The sequence below is a fragment of the Taudactylus pleione genome, unplaced genomic scaffold, assembly GCF_031769625.1.
Source record: "Taudactylus pleione unplaced genomic scaffold, aTauple2 ptg000148l, whole genome shotgun sequence".
Lineage (NCBI taxonomy): Eukaryota > Metazoa > Chordata > Amphibia > Anura > Myobatrachidae > Taudactylus > Taudactylus pleione.
The window spans coordinates 2,936,172-2,962,940 of NW_028284550.1; the positions used below are offsets into that span (position 1 = coordinate 2,936,172).

General features: G+C 44.9%; 1 protein-coding gene across 3 annotated transcripts in view; it reads right to left on the bottom strand.

Moving 5' to 3' along the window:
- LOC148522296 (SLAM family member 5-like) overlaps positions 1-26,769 on the bottom strand; it is an 87,267-nt gene that overhangs the window by 10,859 nt on the left and 49,639 nt on the right. For all 3 annotated transcript variants that reach the window (XM_088474178.1, XM_088474177.1, XM_088474176.1), the window contains exons 3-5: positions 17,393-17,692; positions 7,668-7,769; positions 6,352-6,425 (exon numbers count right to left, since the gene is read on the bottom strand). In XM_088474178.1, coding sequence (XP_088330304.1) covers positions 6,352-6,425; positions 7,668-7,769; positions 17,393-17,692 — 476 coding nt within the window. The remainder of the gene's footprint in view (positions 1-6,351; positions 6,426-7,667; positions 7,770-17,392; positions 17,693-26,769) is intronic.

A 26,769-nucleotide genomic window follows, 5' to 3' on the forward strand; every position in this document is an offset into this window, starting at 1 on the left:
AGCACTCTTGGGCTTGCGGCAACAAGACCCTGCCGCAAGGGTTTCGTCGCAAGCCCGATGGTCGCGATGGTCTTCACCATCGCGACCATTATCATGGACGCTCGCATAAGCTGTGGGTGGTCACCCACAGCTATGCGAGCAACCAAGAGGCCGCACCATTAAAAAAAAAAACCGCCCTGATTCAGAGCGGGCGCTCGTTCAGAGCGTCCGGCTCTGAATCAGGCCCAGAGATCGGAGCAGTTTGGTGTTATTTACTATACATGTATTGGCTTTTATTTATGTCGGTGCAAATCTTTTAGACATAATGAATCCTTTTCAAAAAAGTGTAAAATGCCAGAGTTGGTTGTCCTGTCTTTTTGTTGCACGGTTCTCATCCCGTTCTGACACCTGTATGGATTTTTATACATTTGAAGAAAATATGCTGCAAATAATGGTGTGCAATCACAAAGGTGTTCACTCGGGGTGGTATATAAGTTCAATATATTTATCATGTCAACATTCATATTGTCGACGTGAAAATGACGACATGGTCAAAATGTGGAAATGCTTAGCATGTCAAACACCTGATAGAGCAGCGGTTCCAGTAGGTATTCTCCCCCTAATCCTTACCCCTCCTCCTAGTGCCTAACACCCCCTAGTGCCTAACTCTAAACACCCCCGCAGCCTAACCCCCTGGTGCCCAACCATTGACATTCTGAGAATTGGGATTTCACATGTCGACATTTTGGATGTCAAAATTGTGAACATTTCGACATTTTGAGGGTGTAGACATGTTGCTTTTTGACATTTCAACAATGTCAACATCATCCCATTCACTCAGAGTGTGATCTTTATAACAGAATTGTCTAAGATGGTCACACACACTTTGTACTGTATTGTTTTGGTGGCTGGGGGGTTATGTACGGTAAATCTTTTAAACCATATTAAGTATTTATGTGGCGATAAGAAATATTATTACCAATTGTTATAAAACCTTCTACACTATACAATGATTGTCTTCTTTTTTGTCTTCACACATACCAAAGTGGATTTATTAATACAATGACAGTTTATCCCAAGGAGAACTTGGAACTTATACAGAAAAGAACAATAATAGACACTTTCATACATGTATTACAGTTCATGAGTCACATTAGATAATGTTTGTTATCTGTGAAATATTTTACAATGACGTTATGTTACAAAGATTATTATAATTAATTGTGTTCATAAGCGTTTGCCAATATTTTAACTATTTTATTACTAGCTGTATATTTTGAAAGACGTGAAACACACCAGAGCTCAGACAGAGGCCCTGATTCAGAGCCGGACGCTCTGACAGAGCGCTCGCTCTGAATCAGGGCCGGGCAATTTTTTTTTAAGAACGGCCTCCTTGCTGCTCGCATAGCTGTGGGTGACCACCCACAGCTATAGCGAGCGGCCAGGAAGATGGTCTTGACCATCGCGACCATCGGGCTTGCGACGAGACCCTTGTGGTAGGGTCTCGTTGCCGCAAACCCCAGAGAGATTTCGGCTCTAACAGAGCCGAAATCTCTCCCACTGACATCACTCGTGATGTCAGTGGGGCCGCCCCCAAACGGAGGCGTTCACATGGGAACGCCTCCGTTTGGGCAGCCACTCCCCTGGCCCGCTCACCAAAGGCGGCGAGCTGCCACTCAACATCGACAGCTCGCCCCCTTTGTTGCAAGACCCGGAGCAACGGCTTGCCCGTCGCTATCCGGGTCTCGCACATGCGCACGACGGAGCCGACTCCGTCGTGCGCATGCGCACTGGCCCACCATCGACCCGGTTGCGAGCGCACAGCGCTTGCGACCGGGTCTGAATCAGGCCCAGAGTGTCAGAGCCTCCCCAATCCGGACTGGGCTATGGGCTGCTGGAACTTATGAAGTACAAGTGGCCCGGCCTGGGCAGATTTATGGGTCTTTAGGGAGTATCAGTGGGTGGTTTGGTAGAAGCCTTGAATGGCGCTTATTTGTGTCTTATTTTTCTCTTGGGAATGCTGGGAGATAGGTCTCAGTAGTGTAACTGGTCCCTAGAGCTCCATATTAATAAAAGGACTTTTGCTTACACATTAGGCCATTATTATTGTGTTTTGCAAGAGCAAAGAAGAAAAATTCCTCTTTTGGGGCACTCTTAAATTTTACAGTAGTAATTATTATAATATTAAAACTTAACTTTTATTACCTACTAATGTATAATATGAAATAATATAATGTGAAATAATGTGAATGATATAAAATATAAAATCTATTGTGAACAAGCCTGAACGGTGAAACGCACGTCAATTCCTTTCATTATTCCCCTCCTGATGTTTGCTATGACCAGCTGACCAGCAGATAGACGGCAAGCCTTTCCAGCACGCTGACTTGAGTCCGCGCTGTTCCACTGCACGCGGCTATTCTACACCATACGGACCTGCCGGACTGATCGGCTCACTGGCAGACAGGCGGCCATCTTCCCTCAGCACGCTGACTCCAGCCCACGCTGTTCAATTGTACATGGCTATTTAACATCATACGGACCGGCCGGCCTGATCAGCTTACTGGCAGACAGGCTGACGAGTCCCACGGACATACTGTTTTCCGTCCCCGTGTTGACCCCTCATCACAAGCGGTCAAACAGCGCCATATGGATCTGGTAATCAAGAGCAATGCTCTGATTCTATTTGTTATATAGGGATACTATCTGCCTTATGCAGCTCTTAAGCACAGTGTACATTGTATGTGAGAAATTCATCATGCTCATTTATTAGATCTTATATCAGCTACAGGTCACACTGTTATATTCTCTTTAAACTTTTTTCTAGTGGTCTTTCTGACTGGTCTGGGTGAATTTAACCCCTGCAATACCGGCAGGCACCAGGGATTATCTAACTCCCAATATCAAGACCTTTAACACAATACCACTATTTCTTTCTTTCTATAGACATTAAATTTCTCACTCTCTCATTACCTGTTCACTACGTAGGAATCGAACAACAGGTAAAAGTAGAAGTGAGGAACACTTAAAATGTCTTACTAATTCTTTACCCTTATAACTAACATATACAGTGATATAAGTGGCTTGTGTTTTATTTTGATATTATGCTTTGATGGCAATTATCATGAGAATTCGCACACAGATTTTCTAATTATTATTTCATTTTTGTTTGGTTTAAACTACTGTTGCTCAAGCATTTACCCTAACTAATTATCTGATATTCAAATGAGGATATTAACCCTTCTAATATATAGATACTTCAGCTGGTCTAATGTAATATGTGTTTATTTCTGATAAAACGATCACACTGGTGGTAAATATTATGGTTACTGTGTCGCCTATATTTAGATTAAACTGAGAAATACTGATTGATGTTAATGTTTAAAAATTTTAAGTTGCTTACTACTGCTGACAACACTATACTATGCAAATTAATCGTGTGGGTTATGTTCTATAAACCTGCTGAGGTTATGATATACTATAAGAAGGCGACTAATTCTTGATGTCGCATCTATAATCCGCATGTGCTATGATATATTGTGAGAACTATATGCAATACAAACAACCAATTCTTGCTGTCATAAAACTTTTTCAATTACATACTTTTTATATGACTGTATGATTATAATATCTATCTTGATGCAGACATTGGATTGCAATTCAATTGTCTCACTTGATGTGGTTAACTATATTGTTTGACATTTAATCTTGGAGCCCGATAATAATCTGACACATGCATGGTACGATTTAGCAAACCGTAGATTTTTTAAGGTTATCAGGTGTGCGATACCAATCACTTGATCTGATTGGATTTCCTTAAGTGACGTATTTATGTGTACAGACTCATTACCCTTTAAATCACCAATATAGTAGGACACATTTTTCTTTTTTACAGGTGCCTGCCTTTTCAAATCATGATTTGACAACAATGTTGCAATTTATGTTATTTTGGCTGAATAGCACATGCTGCATTTTCAGAATAACAGATTACTGATCAAACATCAGGAGGGGAATACCTAGACAAAGGATTCACACTGTCTAGGAGATTATAGATGATTATATTTGCCTAAGACATACGATCATTTATATATTTTATATTTTATATCATTCACATTATTTCACATTATATTATTTCATATTATACATTAGTAGGTAATAAAAGTTAAGTTTTAATATTATAATCATTACTACTGTAAAATTTAAGAGTGCCCCAAAAAAGGATTTTTTCTTCTTTGCTCTTGCAAAACACAATAATATATACATTTTTATTCCTGGGAGCACCACCAACACACTGTTATTTATATGATTCAAACTCAGAAGAATAACGCGGTATAGTTGGTTTATAGATTATTTTCACAATTATTATCTTGTGCAGGGTCCCATTTCCCAATCCCTTTTCCCTTCGATATCATTTACATTAGGCCATTAACCAAACTGCAGCAACATACAGCGGTGTAAGTTAATTCCAGGTGCTGGGGAGTTCTATATAGGTGACAAGTACTCTGTGCAGTTCTATATAGGTGACAAATACTCTGTGCAGTTCTATATAGGTGACAGGTACTCTAGGCCTGATACAGAGATGGACGTTATTCCGATGTTCCTGCAGTTGAGCGCTTATTGATGGTCTGTGCATGCATTGGAGTCGCCTGTTACAGAAAGGATTTATTTGCAAAGTGAGTGACAGGCAGCGACCATTTGGGGGAGGTACTGGTGGAGAGGGGCGGCTCAAACGCAGGTGTGTTGCTGCCATTTGGGGGGAGTGCCACAGACTGCGATCCCATACAAATTCAAAATGACTGCTGTATCTGTGACCATTCTGAGTAACCATAGACAAGCTGGCCACACACTAGACCAACTTTCATCCAACCATCCAACTAGTTGGTTGGAATGAAAATCTGGTAACGTATGGGAGTAACTGATGATCAGCAATTTGCTCCTAAATGCCAGAAAACAGATGAAAATGGTCGGTCAGATAAGTTTGTTAAATGTGTGATCTAAACAATTTGTTCAAACAACAGTTTCTGTCCATTTTCCGGCGTTTGGGAGCAAATTGCTGATTGTCATTTGCTTTCATACCTTACCAGATTTTCATTCCAAACCAATCAACTAGTTGGCTGGTTGGATGTAAGTTGCTCTAGTGTGTGGCCAGCTTTACTCCAAAGGCGGAATATTGACTGAACTGCAACCAATGCTGCATCTTGGTATGCAGTCGATTGGATTGGCAAAGCCGCCAGTGGGTATCTGAATACAAATGCCGCTGCGTACAAATTCACATCAGTGGCATTAGCGTACATCTCTGAAATAGACCCTCTGTGCAATTGTGTGTAGGCAAGAGGTGCTCTGTGTAATCCTATGTAGGTGTCAGGTACTCTGCAATTGTGTGTAGGCAAGAGGTACTCTGTGTAATTCTACAGTATCTAGGTGTCAGGTACTCTGTGAAGATGTGTGCAGGTGATAGCACTGTGGGCCTGATTCAGAGCCGGACGCCCTGACAAGAGCGCTCGCTCTGAATCAGGGCCGTCCTACCTAATATTGGAGCGGCCTCCTGGCCGCTCGCATAGCTGTGGGTGACTACCCACAGCTTATGCGAGCGGCCAAAAAGATGGTAGCGAAGGTCAAGACCATCGCGACCATCGGGCTTGCGACGAGACCCTTGCGGCAGGGTCTCGCTGGCCGCAAGCCCTGGAGTGCTTTCAGCTCTATCAGAGCCAAAAACACTCCCACTGACATCACTAGTGATGTCAGTGGGGCCGGACCCAGACGGTAGGCGTTCCCATGGGAACGCCTCCGTCTGGGCAGCCACGCCCCCGGCACGCCCACCAAAGGGGGCGTGCTGTCACTCACCATCGACAGCACGCCCCCTTTGGTGCGAGAACCGGAGCGACGGCTTCCCCGTCGCTATCCGGGTCTTGCGCATGCGCACGACGGAGCAGCCTCCGTCGTGCACATGCGCACTTGGGCAACCTCGACCTGCTTGCGAAGCGCTCAGCGCTTGCGAGCGGGTCTGAATCAGGCCCTCTGTGTAGATTTATTTAGATAACAGGCAATCTTTAGAACAATGATATAAACCGTTACTCTTGAGTTAGGTGTTTACAAGTCAGACCGGACCGTAGATTGCTGCGAGTGGTCCCGAACATTGGACTATTATTATATTATTATAGTTCATTAGTAACATAAGTAATTAATCCTTGGGACAGGGTTTAAGTTAGGATTTCCCACCCAAAATGTTATTTTCATTTAAAGATGTAAAACAGGTGAATTTCAGCAACATAGACACTCAGACCTAAACATATAACATGGTATAAGATGTTATTCTTATACCAAGACTGTCCCACGGTACCTGAGGCACATGGAAACATACTGTACTCTCACCTGACTACATAGAGTTTGTGACCTCAACGTGAGATCAGCATAATGAATGTCTTCAGGAGGGTCTACTATTGGCTCTGAGGAAGAAAAAAAAAGACATATCTTTTAACTCTATAAGAACTAAGCAGCAGTATTTTCTAGATGTAAAGCAGAGAGACAGTAGAACGATGTTGCTGTAAAAGGTACACAAAATGAAATGGAATCTTATAATATTAATAATAATAATATAAGCAAATCACAACCAAGATTTATTTTAAAATAGGAAGAATTGTAGATCTTTTACAAGTTGCAAATGGGGATTGTAGGTAACAGAGGACAGTGGTGGTAGACGTTATGCACTAAGGGATTATCGGGAATATGCACGTGTGCATATGTGCAGAACGGGTCCTGCGTGATCACACGCAGTCCCTTCTATGCCTCTGCCTGATTGACAAACAGAGGCATTTAAGGGGCGGGGCGGCCGGCATCTCCTGAAACGCGGCGCGTCCACAGACGCAGCTTCCTGGGCTGGCAAGCTGGCCAGCCTGAGTAAGCTGAGCCTCTTCAGCGACCCGGCGCTGTCCATTGGTCACAATGGTTATCCCAGCCTGTGACCTCGTCGCAGTGCTGGGATCACAAATGCAGCGGGGGCTGTCAGGTACCTCCTGCTGCATTTGCATGTTTGCAAGGGCAGAATTGCAAAGCAGCTTGTGTGCAGCTTTGCAATTCCGTCCAGTACTGAAGCTGGCCCTAAATACAGTATATGCTTGGATATTCAGTCTGCTGGCATGGTGTATTATATAGGACCTCTGCTCACAATGGACAGTAAATGATTTTGGCTGATTCGTGCTCTGCTTGAGCAAGGACTATAGAGAAGGCTGTGCTGTAGTGCTTGTTATACATATATATCTTTTGTGGGTTCCAGTTAACATGTCGACATTTAGATTGTTGATATGTTTTGAATGCCGACATTCGAGGTGTTGATATGCACTGATAATAGACTGATGTAGGTGAAATAAATAAACTTCACAAAAGTGAATGTAACTAAATTGGATAAAAAAAATTATTATAGCTGCAAACTTCACATCTGAGTGCGTGTGCACTCGCAAAACAATTAGCAAAAAGCTAACTAGGGGTGTGGGACGGCACAGGTCGCACACCCCTAGTTATGGTCCTGATCAATGGCACTTAAGTAGACCCCTAAATGAGAGGGGTAGACAATTGGTAAGGTACAAACCTTTACAGAAGTGTTTAGAAGCTGCAGCCCTGCGATGTGCACCAGAATTTTTATACTGCATAATTTTTTATACTCATTACACTACATCAATAGTAAAAATTACCTTTCTTTCTTTTTTTCTTTTTATATAGAAACCATCCAAGAAGAAGTACTAGTATTATCATTATAAATATGGAGAGCGTTGCATAATATTCGCGTCCAATACCTATAATGAAGAAAACAAAATAAAATGTATATTGTACAAAACATTGTAATACACAAGTAGACTAATACTGCAACTTCAGTAGTAGTCTAATAAATTGTAGAACAAATAGGAATGACCTCTCTTCCCTAGTACTGTATTACCGTCTGCTTAATTTGACCCTAGGGCCATCTTCTGTTTTGTTTAATACTTTTTAGCAGGAAGGATGGCCCAGATATCCATCTAGGGGACCACGGAAGCCTGTGTGCCCTATTTAGCAGATACTATATACAGTAAGAAACTTTCTGAATCAGGAGCACTGTGCAAGATACAGCACTACCACAAGGGTTCATGACTACACGGTCTCCAGTACCTACTACAGAACCTGCGCTGGCGACTCTGCAGCCAGTGATTCAGTGAGTGAAGTGTTGGGGGTGTATGTGATGCTGTAGCTGTTATTTAGGGAGTGAGATGAGCATATGCAAGTTACCATCAGTGTGTAAGTGCCTCCGCCCCGTGACATTTGTTCACCGTAATAGGTGAGTAGATAGGAATCTGTATGAGATGCTGGCGGCTGAATAGGCGCCGGTTCAAATACCAAGTCTGGAAGCCCGAATGGTACAAAATCCTGACAGCGGCAGGTAAGTACCCTAACCCTCCCCTCTCCACCCCTATCCCTCCCCTAGTGGTGCCTAACCTACCCCCCTTCCCGCACCCTAAACCTAACCCACCCGGGGAAGCCTAACCTTCCCCCGATGGTGCCTAACCCCCCACTTCCTGTAGCCTAACCCTCCCGAGGGCTGCCTAATCCCAACCTCCCCATCCCGGGCTGACCGTGCATACTTACTGCCTTCTGGACGTACAAGATTCCGGCGGTTGGTATTTCGACTGCTGGCATATAAACTGCATCTCAAGTAGCGCTGACGTTTATTACAAAAGCATTTCACCAATTCCATGAACAGTATGTTTTTTTTTTTTTCCGGTTCTACTGTATCAAGAAGATTCCTTTTTTTCAGTAGCACAGGTCAAGCCACAGAACAGGGTGTGGACGGAATTAAATTGTTTCCGCCGGCAGCCGTTCCCCCATCACGCCCGACGGAGCTATTCAATTGTTGCTCCTGCCGGGCGCGATCAACTGCTGGCGCTAGCATTTCAGCTCACACCTCCCAGGGGGTGGTGAGCTGAAATGCGTGTAAAGTGCCCCATTTGGGCGCCCAAGTGGCATTTTTCACAATCGCGCCCAGCACTTTGGTTGAGTTTAGCCGTTTTACATGGCTAAACCTGACCTCATTGGGTGTGATATTCTGCATCAATATCGCCCCGCGATCTCCCATCACTTTAGACAGGAGATCGGGGACAAGAACTCAATTGAATTTGTGCCCGTGTCCAAATCCAAACTCCATCTTGCTCCTTATTACCAGCTGCAGTGTGTGAGAGCTACTGTACCTGATGCAAGGAGATACATTGGTACAGGGAAGCGGCAGACTGCTCAATTAAGTGCTCCATCCAATCTGGAGTGTTTTGTTTTGGGTGTAACAATGCACATTTTGCCCCGCCCCAAAGTTTACATGCAAATGTTTCACCATTCGCTAGGCCCGTGAGTCGTGCACATGCCTGACGCTGTCATGGCTCCTGCGCATGGAGCGTTTGCAGGTACAGAACACACTCCTTGGCCGGAGTGGAGAGAGCGCAGCAGACATCTATGCTCATCAATCTTATATCAGGCAACTGAGGCACTGACAACACACTGCCTGCAGGAGAGAGAAGGAGACAAGAGGGCAGCTGTTGGTGCGCACAGTGCATCATGTTACCCACTGGACCCAGGTAAGTAAACTTTCCATGAGTGCAATAACTTCTAATATTCCACTCAAAATGTTTTGGGGGGAATTATTATGTAACATCCACAGGCAAGACAAAAATGGAAAAAATAATAGATTGTACTGTAGTCGGTGAGCTTCTTTAATAAATATGGTGGAATCCAAAATCCTGTATTCTTCAAGCTACAGTATTTGTCTTGTAAAGTAACATAACTAAAATATAAAAGTGTAGGGGCCATTGGAAGGCCTCTGTCTGGAAGTGTGTATCATAGATTGGACCAATTCAAAAGTAATTTGAGTAAAGGTGCCCACACACTAAACGACTCGCAAATGGTGTAATGTCATTACCGATTGAACTCCCCCGGCAGCTCCCTGGCAGTCCTGGACAAACGATATCGTGCATAAAGTGTTCATTTTGACATTTTGCACATGCACATCCCCCTTAGTAAAAGTATTTTGTATTGAATATGGTAGAAAACCAGCAACCAATGGACGGACTGACAGAGTGGGGAAGCAGACGATGAACGTTTGGCAAGGAAGATAAGCCTCGCAGCTGCATTCATAATGGATTGTAATGGCGATAGCCTGTTTTTGGGAAGACCAGTAAGGAGACTATTGCAATAGTCAATGCGGGAAATAATGAGTGCATGGATTAGAGTTTTTGCAGTGTCTTGTGTGAGATATGGTCGAATTTTGTATATGTTTTTTAGATGTATGTAACATGATTTTGAGACAGATTGAACTGTCCTTTGTTTCCCACATTCAGAGTCAAGGATGACACCAAGGCAGCGAGTTTGTGGGGCAGGGTGGATTGTTGAGTTATCAACAGTGATAGAGAGATCAGGTTGGTAACTGTTATTGGCCAGTGGAAATATAATTAATTCTGTTTTAGAAATATTAAGTTTCAGGTGGCGAGATGACATCCAAGATGAAATGACAGAAAGACATTCAGTGACACGGACCAATACAGATGGTGATAAATCTGGAGAGGATAGGTAGATTTGAGTATCATTCGCATACAGATGGTACTGAAATCCAAAAGAGCAGATTAGTTTTCCAAGAGAGGTGGTATAGATTGAGAATAGCAGAGGACCTAAGACAGAGCCTTGCGATACTCCAACTGATAGAGGTAGCGAAGAGGAGGCAGAAAAACGAACAGTAAAAGAGCGATCAGATAGGTAGGAAGAGAACCAAGAAAGAGCTGTCTCCTTAAGACCTAGGGATTGTAGTGTTTCAATGAGGAGAGTGGTCAACCGTGTCAAAAGCAGCAGAGAGATCTAGAAGAATTAGGAGTTAAGCTACATACACACACAATGATTTAGTAAACGATTTTCGTTAATTTTTTCAAGGGAAAAATTAACGAAAATCGTTTACTTAAATCGTTCATTTACTAAATGTAATGAACGATTTTTTTGAACTACAAACGATTTTTGTATATTCCCTTACTGAAAATCACTGGTCATGGGAACGCCTCCATCTGGGCAGGCACGCCCACCAAAGGGGGCGTGCTGTCACTCATCATCGACTGTTTGACAGATAAGGCTAGATATAAATTGCTATTCAATTCACACTCTAGATATGCAATAGGTGACAGACCTGAAAGCTATTTGGCCAATTTGGCAAGATTGGAACGTCCTTCAATAACTATAGTAGAGATTGTGGGTCCAGGGGGTATAATTTATGACCAAACACCAGATATCACACAGGAGTTTGTTAGATACTATCAGCGACTATATAGTTCTGGCGTGTCATATAGTTTTGAAGAACTACGCCACTATCTTATGACTATAGTTCTTCCTAAATTATCCTCTGGGGCTAAAGATTTCCTCGATTCTCCTTTAACTATGGAGGAAATTGATATAGCTATAAGATCCTTCCCAAACGGCAAGGCCCCGGGGTTAGACGGGATCCCCTTGGAGCTATATAAAAAACATAGCCAGTTTTATGTGCCCCGCCTACTAGAGATATTCAATCAATTGTATGAATGTATTACTCTCCCTCAGTCCATGTCAGAAGCCCTTATAGTAGTGTTATCAAAGCCGGGAAAAGACCCTAAACAGACGGAGTCATATCGGCCTATTTCTCTCCTCCCTACAGACATCAAAATCCTTGCTAAAGTTCTGGCCATTAGGTTGAATCAGGTGATTGCCCAGCTGATACACTCGGATCAAACTGGATTCATGCCAGGAAAGTCAACCTCGATTAATCTTCGACGCCTTTTTACCCAATTGCAGATCTCACATGAGGACCCCACTTCTAAAATAATAGTGTCACTAGATAACGCTAAGGCGTTTGACTCTGTAGAATGGCCATTTCTATGGGAGACAATGAGTGGCTTTGGGATAGGCTCTGGTTTCACTAAATGGGTTAAATTGCTGTACTCGGTGCCTGTGGCCAGGGTATCGGTTAATGGATATACTTCATCTTCTTTCCCTCTTTCGAGGGGTACACGGCAGGGCTGCCCCTCATCACCCATTCTATTTGCTATGGTCATTGAGCCATTGGCTTGTTTGATTAGGGCTAGTCCTGCTGTTCAGGGATTTTCCATGGGAACTAGATTGGATAAAATAGCATTATATGCTGACGACATACTGTTCTTTGTCTCAGAGTATGACACTTCCATGCCTAATGCTCTTGCAATTATTAATTCTTTTGGAAAGTGTTCGGGTCTGTCGATAAATTGGGACAAATCATGTGTACTTCCCATTAGAGGAGCGTGTCCTGCTGTCCCGCTTATAACACTCCCATTAAAATGGGTAGACTCGTTCAAATATTTAGGTGTATGGATAACTAATGATCCTCATAGGTATGTGTCTTTAAATATTAAGCCGTAAATAGAATATTTAAGTTCCCAGGTAGATACATGGGGGAAATTGCCATTAACGCTCACTGGCAGAGTAAATCTTATAAAAATGGTTCTACAACCCAAACTCCTTTATGTGGTGCAACATTCCCCAATTTATCTCCCTCAGAGTGTGTTTAGACAAATAGACGACTTGTTATCCTCCCTGATTTGGGTTAAATGTAGAGCCCGTATTCAACTGAATACACTTACTAGATCACGAGATGCTGGGGGACTGGCACTACCCCATTTTAAGTTTTATTACTATGTGTCACAATTGGCGCAATTGTGGACATGGACACAGGTTTCGGAGGTAGATGAATTATCTGTTCTTCTGGTGGGACAGGAATCTAGGGGGCATACTCCACTTCAAATACTACTTAGTAGCAACCTGAAGGGTGTTAGAGCTCCATTGGTTAGACAAGCTATTTTGATTTGGAGACAGGTCACGCAGATTTTTCAGGGACAGGGATGGGATCCTGATACCCCCTTAATACCAGTGGGCTTGAGGAACTTGCTTTGCTGCAGATTAATAAGGCCTGGGGGAAATGGGATGTGAACGCGTTAGGACAATTATATGCGTCTGGGGTGTTTAAGACGTTTGAACAGCTGCAAAGTGAGTTTAATATCCCAAGACAATATTTTTATAGATATCTTCAGCTTCGTCATGCTATAGACGCACAATTTGTGGATGCCCCTCCAGTGTTCCGAGATTCCCCTGTTAAAATCTTATTACAGGCTGCTGGACCAAGACATTTGATGTCTGTTATGTATGCAACCTTGATGAGAGAATATCATGGTACAGATTTACCATCCATTAGGCAAAAATGGGAAGCTGACCTTGGACCATTGCCAGATGATGTGTGGATAGGAGCACTGGGTAGTCCAAAAATGGCTACTACAACAATTCGGTTTCAACAAAGTCAGATGTTCCTGTTACATAGAATATATTTAACGCCAGATCGCTTGTTTAAATTCGGTGGTAGATCTGATTCAAAATGCCCAAAATGTAATTCCCCTAATGGTAGTTTTTGGCACTTATTATGGACATGCTCTACTGTCAGTTCCTTTTGGGAAGAGGTTAATTGTATATTGGTGTCCACTGGTGTTCCCCGGGATGTGCTAAGTCCAATGGTGTGCACTTTAGCTGTTATTGGAGAAGATACATTAGATAAATATTTTGCACAATATGTTGTTAATTTATGTATGCTCGCCAAGGTTTGCATAGCTACAACATGGATGGCCCCTGAAGGTCCAATGATAGGACAATGGATAGCACTGGTAAATGAGACCTTGGCGCATGAGACATTTGTGTACTTAGCTAGAAGGGCAGAAAAGAAATTTCATCTTATTTGGGATAGATGGCTTCATCATATGTGCGGAGATTGGGTGAGACTAGACTTGATGTGATGCAGATAACCACTGGGGATAGAGTTGTGCGTAGTACAGAGATTCCTCGTATTTAAAGTAATGTAGTCGAGGTGATATGTATGTGAACAGGGATATATATTTGCATAAAGAAGTTGTGTAATTGCTTCAATCTCGCTATATAAGTTATGCCTAGAGTGTATGTCCTGAATGGGAACCCATATTGTAGTATGTCCTGTTTGATTTATACTATTGTATAGAATATGTGTAATATGACCACACATAGACTGTTTACTGTGCTGTAAAACAATTTTTATTACTGTTTATGTTAATGTTTTTTCTTGAAAACAAATAAAAATGTATTGAATTAAAAAGAAAAAAAAAAGAAATCACCCATAATGATGGTGGAGATGTCTAAGGATAAGAAGTGAGGGAGCCAGGCAGAAAAATGTTCCAGAAATTGTTGGTGTGATCCAGGTGGGCTATAGATGGCAGCAACTCGCAGAGAGAAAGGGCTGAAAGTCCTGATAGAATGTACTTCAAATGATGTAAATGTGAGTGTAAATGTGAGTGAAGGTACCTGTGGGAGTACTGTATACGTGAAAGATTGGGAGAGTAATATTCCTACCCCACCTCCTTTACAATTACAGTACCAGGCCTGGAGGTGTGTGAGAAGTGTAGGTCACCATGTGAAAATGCAGCAGGGGAGACAGTGTCTGATTGTGTTAGCCATGTTTCTGTTATTGCCAGAAGGTTGAGGTTAGTTGAAGTAAAGAGGTCATGGATGGATGTTTGGACCTCATTCAGAGGCGGTCGCAAGAAGCGATCGCTCTCTCTGAATGAGGGCGGGCGCTTCTTTTTTTTTGGTGCGGCCTCCGCGGCCTCCTGGTCGCTAGCTAAGCTGTGGGTTACCACCCACAGCTTAGCTAGCGACCAGGGTAATGGTCGCGATGGTGATCACCATCGCGACCATCGGGGCTTGCGACCAGACCCTAAGGATGGGTCTGGGCACTCGCAAGCCCCAGGGAGCTTTCTGCTCTGATGGAGCAGGATGCTCCCCACTGACATCACTGATGATGTCAGTGCGGCCGCCCACGAAACGGTAGGCGTTCCTTAAGGAACGCATCCGTTTTGCAAACCACACCCCTGGCCCGCCTACAAAAAGGTGCGAAGTGTCGATCAACATCGACAGCTGCCCCTTTTGTAGCGAGCTCCGGAGCAAGAGAGTTTCTCTCTCGCTCCGGGGCTTGCGCACGCGCAGTGCGGCCGCTGCGCATGCACAGGGCTACCCATCGACCCGGTTGCGAGCACATTGGTGCTTGTGACCGGGTCTGAATGACCCCCTTAGTTTGTTGCAGACAGAGCATGCATTCCATAAGGCACATTTTTGTGACTTGGAGAGTGAAGGGAGGTTAGCTGGATTTATAGTTCATTGTGTGGCATGTGGGTTGGGCCTGGATTTGGTGATATGTCACCAACTAATAGAAGCAGCAGGATGTGGATGTTATTGTCAATGTGTATAGATAAGTTAAAAGCTCATGTGTTTGTAAGAGGAGAGTAGATTAATGAGGTAGCAATATGTACATAAGGATGAGCTGCAGGGAGAGTAAAGGATGTAGTAGTCTTAGAGATGATTCCATGGGGTAAGATTATTAAAATAATTTTTTGATACATTGTTTTTTTTTTCAAAACATTCAAAAATATACAAAACACAAACTACTATTGTAAGTACCTGGGTTTAGTTGTTGTTCAATGTTTGTTCAACTGTTTTTTAACTGTTCAGAAAATACACTCTGGAATGCATCTGCCTCTGCTTTTATTTCTCATATTTAGATGAGGCCCTCACTCATTCTGAGTTGGCCACCAGGTTTTAAGTTCTAGCAGGGGCTGTGCATACCTGGAGCCTTAGTCTGGGTGGTCCTGCTTCCCTCCTGGTGACTGGCCACTCTGCAAGATCCAGCAACCAATGAACAGGGTTAATTTCAAGGCAGTCACTCCCCTCCTGCTCCCGTCCTCCTTATTTGTCCAGCACACTCCTCCCCTGTCCATCTACAGAATGAATAAGCTGCTATGTGTTTCAATTCTTTTTGGACCTTGAGGAATCCTGTAACTCAGAAGTGCCTATACGTTCCAGAGCCTGCACTCCAGCACACTGATTCCCTGAGCAACCAGCTGGCACAAGCAGGTGGTAGCCTTCACCTAATTACAGCTTTACTAAGGTACGAATGGTATGATGGCCATAGACTGCATGATAGTCCAGCCGACCAGACAACACTGATGAGGGGAGGAGTGACATCCCAATAATCAGCGCATAAATTTACACCATGAAGTTGGCTGAATGACAGTCGGGTGGATCAGGCAGGTTCCATAACCAAACCAAACAATCCAGACCATTTTCCAGACCGAGCAATTATCATACAGGTCCATACACTGAACAATGGTAGTTTGGTCAGCTGGCTTGCATTTTAATTTGGGTTGGGACCATCTGCAGCCTGCGTTTGTTATATCAAGCTACGATGGGCAGTTAGGATAGGTAGGAAAGGTGAATAAGTAGGCAAGGGGTTCTGGCTTAGGGGTAGGGGAAAGGGGCATACAATAGCCCCCGCAGACCCTGAGGTGGCTTGGGGGCAGCATTTATGTAGATTCCATGCGGTCTAGCAGTCCGCATTTGAATCTGCTGATAATGGCCCTCCAAAAATGGCCACCCATTAATGTGTAATGGGCATTATGGTGTGTGGCATATTGTGTAATGGGTATTATTATTTTGTGTGGCGTAATGGGCATTACGGTGTGGTATAATGTGTAATGGGCATTACGGTGTGGCATAATGTGTAATGGGCATTATATGTGTCATATTGTGTAATGACCATTACATTGTGTGGCATACTGTGTAAAGGCAATACGGTGTGTGGCATAATGTGTAAGGAGCATTATGATGTGTGGCATAATGTGTAAGGGGCATTACGGTGTGTGGCATAACGTGTAAGGGGCATTACGGTGTGTGGCATAACATGTAAGGGGTATTACGGTGTGTGTCATAATGTGTAAGGGGTATTACGGTGTGTGGCATAACGTGTAAGGGGCATTACGGTGTGTTTCATAACGTGTAAGGGGCATTATGGTGTGTGGCATAATGTGTAAGGGGCATTACGGTGTGTGGCATAACGTGTAAGGGGCATTACGGTGTGGCATAACATGTAAGGAGCATTACGGTGTGTGGCATAATGTGTAAGGGGCATTATGGTGTGTGGCCTAACGTGTAATGAGCATTACTATAAGGAGAAAAAATTAAAAATAATGTAACCTGGCTATGGGGGGTGGGGGCGCATTTTTAACTGTTCGCACTGGGAGCCAAATTACCTTGATATGGCCCTGTATTAGTTATATCAAAATGCCATGGGGAGGGGGGGAACAGGGCGCCAGAAACTTTTTTGCCAGTGGGAGCAAAATTTATAGTTATGCCATTGGTAGGGGGTGGATATAGGCAGTTGCAATGGTGAAAGTCAAACCTTTATGTTTATGTTCATGGTCAAAACTGCACTTTGCATTAGTAACCTGATAAGGGGTGAAGAAGTTTCTGCCTTAGGTTACACAACGACTACAAATACGCCAGTCCTCACCTGTTTTATTCGGAATACTGACAGCAAGATCGGGGCAGATCTTCTGTACATGGATAGAGCTGTTCTTCTGATCTGCTGGGTTATGTACTAAACACAGGAGCTCCATATTCCAGTATGCTGGCTGCAGTGACACCTGGATGGTGGGACCATTATTATACAGCTGGTACTCAGAGTCTTTGTATCTCCAGGTATAGGACAACGCTGATGTGTTTGTTGGGACAGAACAATGGAGAGTCACATTACACCAGTTAGTTGTGTTCTGTACTAATTCAATTCTTATAGCTGGAACCGGTACAGGCTCTGTTAGGGGAAACAGACATTACATAAGTTTAATGAAGTGTTAACCTAACCATAATATTCTGATACAGTATTAACCTTTGCTGATACAGTAATCGCCTATTCTCTCTAATGGCGCTCTCTTCAACATGACCAGGTATAGCCCCACGTAAGGGTATAGGGATATTAAGCTCTATCTTTGGGCGTCCCACACATCCTCACAGATGACCACTTATATTGTTGCTCTGTGTATGATTGTCTAGACAATTACCAACACTTACAATTATAGCGCCACAAATGGATGTGAAATGTATTACACAAAGCAATATAAGAAAAACACTAGTAAACTGTTGCGCAGTGTAAATAGTAAATACTATTATCTATAGGGCACCACAAAGTACTGCATAATCTACTGTACGTATAGCATAAACTACAGCATAATGTACAGTTGCAAGAAGTGAATTACTCGGATAACTTGTAGTAATACAAGACGGATAACATAGTGCAAGTATAATTTACATGAGACAATTATACAGAAAGGAGTGAGCTGAAGGTGGGAAACATTGAGGAAAAAAGGGAAGTAAAGAAAAAAGTAAGATTGAGAAAGACATACTGTAACTTTTTCCTTACATCATGTGACAGTGGCGACTATGCTATGGCAATTGCAGATGATGAAACCGCTCTAAAGGCTGGCGAAATGCGACAGTTGATTGGCTCAAATCACCTTGGACAACATACACTAATAACTGAAGATCCCTGCATGTACACTGGGCCTGATTCAGACCCGCTCGCAAGCGGGTTGATTGTTAGGCAGTGCGCAAGCCCCGGAGCAAGAGAGAAATTCTCTTGCTCCGGGGCTCGCTACAAACGGGGCGGCTGTCAATGTTGATCGACAGCTCGCCCCGTTTTGTAGGCGGGGAGGGGGGGTGGCAACACAAACGGAGGCGTTCCCGAAGGAACGCCTGCCGTTAGTGAGAGGCACCACTGACATCACCAGTGAAGTCAGTGGAGAGCTTCCTGCTCTGGTAGAGCAGGAAGCTCTCTGGAGCTTGCGACGGACGAGACCCTACCACAAGGGTCTCGTAGCAAGCCCCAATGGTCGCTACAATCGCGACCATCACCTAGCCGTTCACAAAAGCTGTGGGTGGTCACCCACAGCTTAGCGAGCGGCCAAGAGGCCGGTGTAAAAAAAACCACAGGCCCGCCCTGATTCAGAGCGAGGACTCGCTTTTTGCGAGCGCCTCTGAATCAGGCCCACTATTCACTCTGTGATGCTTGTACTGCTTCACTGTCTATCAAGTGAACAGTCCATTACAATTGTGTCATTCCCGATACTGTTTGTGCGATAAATCTTCTCTGTACATTGAGCTTACGGGTTCCTTCACATGGTACATAAAACTTGTTCATTGCTGCTAATAGTTTAGAAAAGACTTTGCAATCATTCATATTTTAAGCTTGCCGGATTTATAAGTATCATACTGCAGAAGTAGCAGTATACGCCTAGTTCTGTGACGTCAGAATTGCTCAGTTGGAGAGAAGTTGGCTGGTGTGATTAAGTTGGTTAGGTGTATGAGCACACTTCATGGTCACTTAGTTGGTCAGACAAGTTGAACAGTTGATTAGTTGGATGAAAGTTGGTTAAGTGTGTGGCCAGCTTTAGAACCCTATTCAATAATTATCCCATCAAAAATAAATTATGCACTGCCGGCATGTACCATCAAACACATGTAGGATCAGGGACTCCAATAGGAGCCCGTCCCTGAGATGTGTATTAGTCAAGTGACCACATTAGCATGCTACTGTACATGTGCGGTCTCCTGACCATGCATGCGCAGGTGGTCAGTGGCAAATGCAGGATTTCTAGAGGGGGGTTTCCAAATGTTTGATTTTAGAGTGAGTGTGGCCAGTCCATGAAGAGGGTATAATTACCACTTATCCAGCTTTAATATGAGTCATACAAAGTGTATTGTGTGTCATAATTCCAGGATATACAGGACCAGAGATCAAAGTAACCCATTAAATGTGTCATACATAGTGTATTGTGTCATAATTCCAGCATATACAGGACCAGCAATCACAGTAAGCCATTAAATGCGGCAGTAGGGCCATCCTGCCTGAGCTGAATGTTTTTATTTTAGATGTGGGCACCATTCCAGGGCATGGGAGCAAGTCCGGGAATCTGGGGGAGCAGAAGAAGAACCTAGCACTGCCCTGGACATATATGTAAATATTGGGCTCTATAACAGTGCATCTCTAACAGTGCATGTTTTCCAAATCCCCTAATTGGTGTACAGGTTATTTATTACTGGCTGATACATGTTAAAAGATCCATAGGTGGTGCTAATTATTTCATTTATGATACTGAGAAGAACATACAGCGCTAGTAAAATTCCATTATATTACTATTTCTATTGTGGTCATGGTGTGGGCTGGGGAGGGGGGTTTCCAGTCAGACGGAAACCCCCCCTGCGTTTGCCTATGGTGGTGAGTACCAGGGAGGGTCTCCCAGAACCTTTTTGCGATCTGTAGCCTATAGGCTATCTTCAGATGGCATTAGCTACCAGGGACAAGCTCCGAAATGCAAAGCTTGGTAAAATCATCAATAAAGCAACCCCCATAGAAGCGCATGGGGCTGATAATAGAGGACTGCTAACATGCCTTGGGGACCAAGGTTGGGAAACACTGCATTAAAGGGTTAACACAGAAGAAAGGAATTTCTGTGGTGCCAACCCCATTGTCAGGGCTCAGCCCGCCCGCTTACCGCACCGCCGGCTTCCCCTTTCTTCCTGGGTGGTCCGTCGGCCTGCGCGACGGCGGGGGAGAAGCTGAGGATTCTCCCCGCTTGCTGTGGCTTCCTGGAGGGCTGGTGTCCGGCATCTCTAACCCGGACATGGGCGCCGCCATGACAGTCGGCCCATGTGACTGGATCCTCCCTCCTGATTGGTTCATTTCCAGCTGATGCTGTGCACCTGTCTAAGGGTTCCCCTGGGTATAAAACTGTCCCACAGGCTATGGGAAATTGCCTGAACAACGGTTGTCTCCTAGCGTGCCTTAGTGAGTTCCCGGTCCAGGTTCCTATTCATCGTACAGCAGCAGTGTTACTACCTTACCTGTGTGCCTTAACATCTCCGGTGAATACCCGTGCAGCAGTGATACCACCTTTTCCTATGTGCCTTTACGTCTCTGGTGAATACCCGTGCAGCAGTGATACCACCTTTACCTGTGTGCCTTAACATCTCCGGTGAATACCCGTGCAGCAGTGATACCACCTTTTCCTGTGTGCCTTTACGTCTCTGGTGAATACCCGTGCAGCAGTGATACCACCTTTACCTGTGTGCCTTAACATCTCTGGTGAATACCCGTGCAGCAGCGTGATCATCCCCACCTGTGTGCCTCACGTCTCCCGTGGACATCCGTGCTACAACATTTACCACCTCTACCCGTGTGCCTTCTATCTCTGGTGACGTCTCAAGTAACCGTGAGTCGCTTCCCACTTTGAAAGCCTTACTGACGTATTTGATCCTCGTGTCAAGTTGTTGTCTATACAGTATTTTTCAGGGACTGTGTTGTGCCTAACAGGCATATCTTTGCTGGGCCACGGGTGTAGTGTCTCTATCCCTGCAGGGCTTGGGTACCTGGTCAAAGGACCGCGACCTGCTCACGGGGTGCAGCTAAGCCCATATCCCAATTGGGGGGTCACTGGCGAAAACCATCCTGTGGGTTAGACTCCGCACCTTTGCCCAGGTCTCGCCAACACTCAAGACCTGTGGATGAGGAGAACGTACATCCAGGCCCCTCGTCTCCGTTTCTTTCCCCAACTGAGGCCCACCATGTCCTCTTCTCCAGTTTCAGGCGTGACAGTTTGTTCAGGCCCAATGGAAGCTGCAGGATCCCAAGGTACTGGGTCTCTGCAAGAGTTGACCTCTCGGATGGACAACCAGGAGGCGCAACAACAACAAGTGGCTCAGTACTTACAGGAGCTCTCGAGGCAACTGGTTTCGATCCAAACCACTTTGGCTTCTATTCTCCCGGTTCCCCCGCCTGCGGTTCCTGTACCTTCTCCATCAGGTCCTCCACCGGTGGTTCCTACTCCCAAACACCGACTACAGCTTGCCACTCCAGAAAGGTTTGATGGCGGCCCCAGGCGGTGCCGCGGGTTCGTCTACCAATGTGAAATCCAATTCGAATGCCTTCCCCAGAACTTTCCCACGTCTCGGGCCAAAGTAGCATATGTGATTTCATTATTAACAGGAGCAGCATTAGACTGGGTCTCCCCTTTATGGGAACGGGCCGACCCCATCGTATCTACCTACGAGGAATTTGTTTCCGCATTTAAGAGAATTTTTGACGAGCCAGGCCGGTCTGCTTCTGCATCCTCTGACCTCCTCCGAGTGCGACAGGGCACACGGTCCGTGGGGCAGTACGTAGTCTAATTTCAGACCCTGGCATCTGAATTAAAATGGAACGAGGAAGCTCTTAAAGCGTCCTTCCTTCATGGACTCTCTGAGAGGATGAAGGATGAGCTTGCCTCCAGAGATTTGCCGGAATCCTTCGCTGACGTTATCTCTCTCTGTATCAAAATTGACCTTCACCATCGGGAAAGATGGGCTAGTAGGGGGAGAGGTGAACGTCTACCAGTCCGCTCTTCAGCTGTTAGTCCGCCTATACCCACCCTAGCTAGTGAAGACGAACCAATGCAGGTCAACAGAGCCAAACTCACCCAGGCAGAGCGCAATAGACGCTTCCAAAATAAATTGTGTATCTACTGTGCTGCACCTAACCACATTCTGAGGAATTGTCCTTTACTTGCGGGAAATGCGAAACCCTGACTGAAGTAGGGAGCATTCAGTTGGGGGTTATTCTCAAGCCATCCCAATTATCCGAAAGTCTTTTAGTAGTGTCCCTTTCCCATAAGTCCAGGACAAGAAAGGTTCACGCTTTGATTCTGGTGCTGCTGGTAATTTTATTGCAGAGAGACTGATTCACACCTTGGGTATCCCAGTCGTTTCCCTACCTAATAAATTGTTACTGTCTGGTATAGATGGTAAAACTCTGGTGGGGTTACCCATTTCTTCACTCTCTCATCCGGTGTCTGTCCAAATTGGGTGCCTACATCATGAAATGCTGGAATTTTTTGTGTTACCTGAATCCTCCTATGAGCTGGTAATAGGGCTGCCCTGGTTGAGAAAACACAATCCTGTGTTCAACTGGGATGCTATGCAAATTCTATCCTGGGGTTCACAGTGTTTCCAAGATTGTTTGACCAAGGTCGTTCCGGTATGTAACCAAGCGTTGTTTGCCAACTCGGCTAAGAAGTCCCTTCGACCAGAGTCTTCTAAACATTCCCCCCAGCCAAGCTTGCCCGAGGCTTATCAAGACTTCGCTGACGTATTTTGTGAACAAGCCGCAGATAAACTGCCTCCGCATCGACCTTGGGATTGTGCCATTGATTTGCTTCCGGGGAAAAGTCCTCCACGTGGCCGTGTTTACCCTTTGTCCGTACCTGAGAACACGGCCATGGAGGAATACATTAAGGAAAACCTTGCTAAAGGATTCATTCGGCCTTCTTCTTCTCCTGCAGGGGCAGGTTTCTTTTTTGTAGGGAAGAAGGATGGTGGACTCCGGCCCTGTATAGATTATCGAGGGTTGAATCAAATCACCATAAAAAATCGGTACCCGCTGCCTTTAATTTCAGAACTGTTTGACAAGGTTCAAGGGGCTCAGGTTTTCACGAAGTTGGATCTACGTGGTGCCTATAATCTGATTCGAATTAAGACCGGGGACGAGTGGAAGACCGCGTTCAATACCAGAGACGGACACTTTGAGTACCTCGTAATGCCCTTCGGTCTTTGTAATGCACCAGCTATTTTTCAAGGTTACGTCAACGAGGTCTTCCGGGATATTCTTCATAAATTTGTCGTGATTTATCTCGATGATATTTTAATCTTTTCCAGAGATTTACAGAGTCATTGTCTTCATGTACGGGAGGTATTGTTCCGCCTTCGCACTCATCACCTCTTCGGGAAACTTTCCAAATGTATGTTTCACCAAACTTCAGTACCTTTTTTAGGCCATATTATCTCCGGGGGGACTCTCCAGATGGACCCTGATAATCTAAAGGCAATCTCTGAATGGCCCCTGCCTACGTCATTAAAAGGTACTCAGCGTTTTCTAGGATTCGCAAACTTACAGGAGGTTTATTCCACACTTTTCTACACTGGTAGCACCCATTACCTCCCTCACAAGGAAAGGAGCCAATCCTTCTAAATGGTCTGTTCCAGCAGTACAAGCCTTTCAAAACCTAAAAGATGCCTTTTCTCGAGCTCCTATTCTCTGTCAGCCTCAAATAGACAAACCATTCATTGTGGAGGTGGATGCATCCTCCGTTGGAGTAGGCGCGGTATTATCTCAGTCTGCTGAAGATGGGAAGATGCATCCTTGTGGATTTTTCTCCCGTAAATTTTCCCCCGCCGAGAGAAATTATATTATTGGCGACCAAGAACTTCTAGCCATGCGCCTAGCCTTAGAGGAATGGCGGTTTCTTCTGGAGGGGGCCAAATTTCCCGTCACAATTATTACAGACCATAAGAATCTGATCTATCTACAAACTGCACATCGGTTGAATGCCAGACAGGCGCGATAGTCACTTTTTTTTTCTAGGTTTGATTTAAAACTCCAGTTTCGTCCTGGTGTGTTAAACAAGAAGGCTGATGCATTATCTCGCTCCTTCATGACTAATTTGGAGGAGGAGGAGTGTTCTCAAGTTCGTTCCATTTTTGACCCAATTGTATTTGCTCCTACTCAAGTAGTGTCCTTGCCACCTGGGAACATTTTTGTACCTCCTAATTTACGTAAAAAATTGCTGGTTTGGGCTCATGCATCCTTATTCGCAGGTCACACTGGAATCACCAAGACCTGCCAGTTTTTACTTCGATCGAACTGGTGGCCAACCATGAAGAAGGATGTCACGGAGTTTGTCCGCTCCTGTATCAAATGCGCCCAACATAAAACTCCACGTAGACAGATGGTTGGTCCTCTTCGTCCCTTGTCTATCCCAACTGCTCCTTGGACCCACATCTCAATGGATTTTATTTCCGAATTACCTCGGTGCAAGGGACATAACACGGTATGGGTGGTCGTGGATCGCTTTTCTAAAATGGCACACTTTATCCTGCTCGTTGGCCTTCCTTCTGCTCCTCAATTGGCAAAATTTTTTATTCGAGACATCTTTAGATTACACTGTCTCCCCAGGGAAATAGTTTCTGATCGAGGTGTTCAATTTACAGCCAAATTCTGGAGAGCCCTGTGTAGTTCCTGTGGAATCAAACTGAACTTTTCCTCAGCCTACCACCCACAGTCAAATGGCCAAACGGAAAGGGTCAATCAAGAGCTGGAGACCTTCATTAGGCTCTTTGTGTCTTCTTCCCAGGATGATTGGGTGGACCTCCTGCCATGGGCAGAGTTTTCGCATAACTTTAAATTTCATTCTTCCTCTAAATCCACTCCTTTTTTTACGGTTTTTGGTAGACATCCACGAGTTCCAGATTTCCAGAAGCTTCCGTCTATAGATGTTCCAGCTGTGAATCAAAAGATTCAATCCTTCTCAGTTCTTTGGAATAAAATTCACTTATCTCTAAAGCAATCTTCTAGGAATTACAAAAAATTTGCGGACAGGAAACGTTTGGCGGTTCCCCTGTTGAGAGTCGGGGACAGGGTCTGGTTATCTTCCAAAAATATCCGCTTAAGAGTCCCGTCCATGAAACTTGCTCCGCGTTTTATCGGTCCATATCGTATCATTAAGATAATCAGTCCAGTAACTTATAAATTGGAACTTCCCTCTCAAATGAAGATTTCAAATACTTTTCACGTCTCTCTTTTACGGCCCCTGGTGCTCAATCGTTTTCAGAAGTGTTCCCCTAAATTGCCTCAAGTCAAGACATTTCAAGGCACTGAATTTGAGGTGGAAAAGATCTTGGATTCCCGGCACAGATTCCACACCCTTCAATATCTCATTGATTGGAAGGGCTACGGCCACGAGGAAAGGGCCTGGATCAGAGCCTCTGATGTACACGCTCCGCGACTAATCCAGAGTTTTCATAGGCGATTCCCAGATAAGCCTGGTGGGTGTTCAGTGCCCACCCTTAAAGGAGGGGGTACTGTCAGGGCTCAGCCGGGGATCGGCGCCCGCTTACCGCACCGCCGGCTTCCCCTTTCTTCCTGGGTGGTCGGTCGGCCTGCGCGACGGCGGGGGGAGAAGCTGAGGATTCTCCCCGCTTGCTGTGGCTTCCTGGAGGGCTGGTGTCCGGCATCTCTAACCCGGACATGGGCGCCGCCATGACAGTCGGCCCATGTGACTGGATCCTCCCTCCTGATTGGTTCATTTCCAGCTGATGCTGTGCACCTGTCTAAGGGTTCCCCTGGGTATAAAACTGTCCCACAGGCTATGGGAAATTGCCTGAACAACGGTTGTCTCCTAGCGTGCCTTAGTGAGTTCCCGGTCCAGGTTCCTATTCATCGTACAGCAGCAGTGTTACTACCTTACCTGTGTGCCTTAACATTTCCGGTGAATACCCGTGCAGCAGTGATACCACCTTTTCCTGTGTGCCTTTACGTCTCTGGTGAATACCCGTGCAGCAGTGATACCACCTTTACCTGTGTGCCTTAACATCTCTGGTGAATACCTGTGCAGCAGTGATACCACCTTTTCCTGTGTGCCTTTACGTCTCTGGTGAATACCCGTGCAGCAGTGATACCACCTTTACCTGTGTGCCTTAACATCTCCGGTGAATACCCGTGCAGCAGTGATACCACCTTTACCTGTGTGCCTTAACATCTCCGGTGAATACCCGTGCAGCAGTGATACCACCTTTTCCTGTGTGCCTTTACGTCTCTGGTGAATACCCGTGCAGCAGTGATACCACCTTTACCTGTGTGCCTTAACATCTCTGGTGAATACCCGTGCAGCAGCGTGATCATCCCCACCTGTGTGCTTCACGTCTCCCGTGGACATCCGTGCTACAACATTTACCACCTCTACCCATGTGCCTTCTATCTCTGGTGACGTCTCAAGTAACCATGAGTCGCTTCCCACTTTGAAAGCC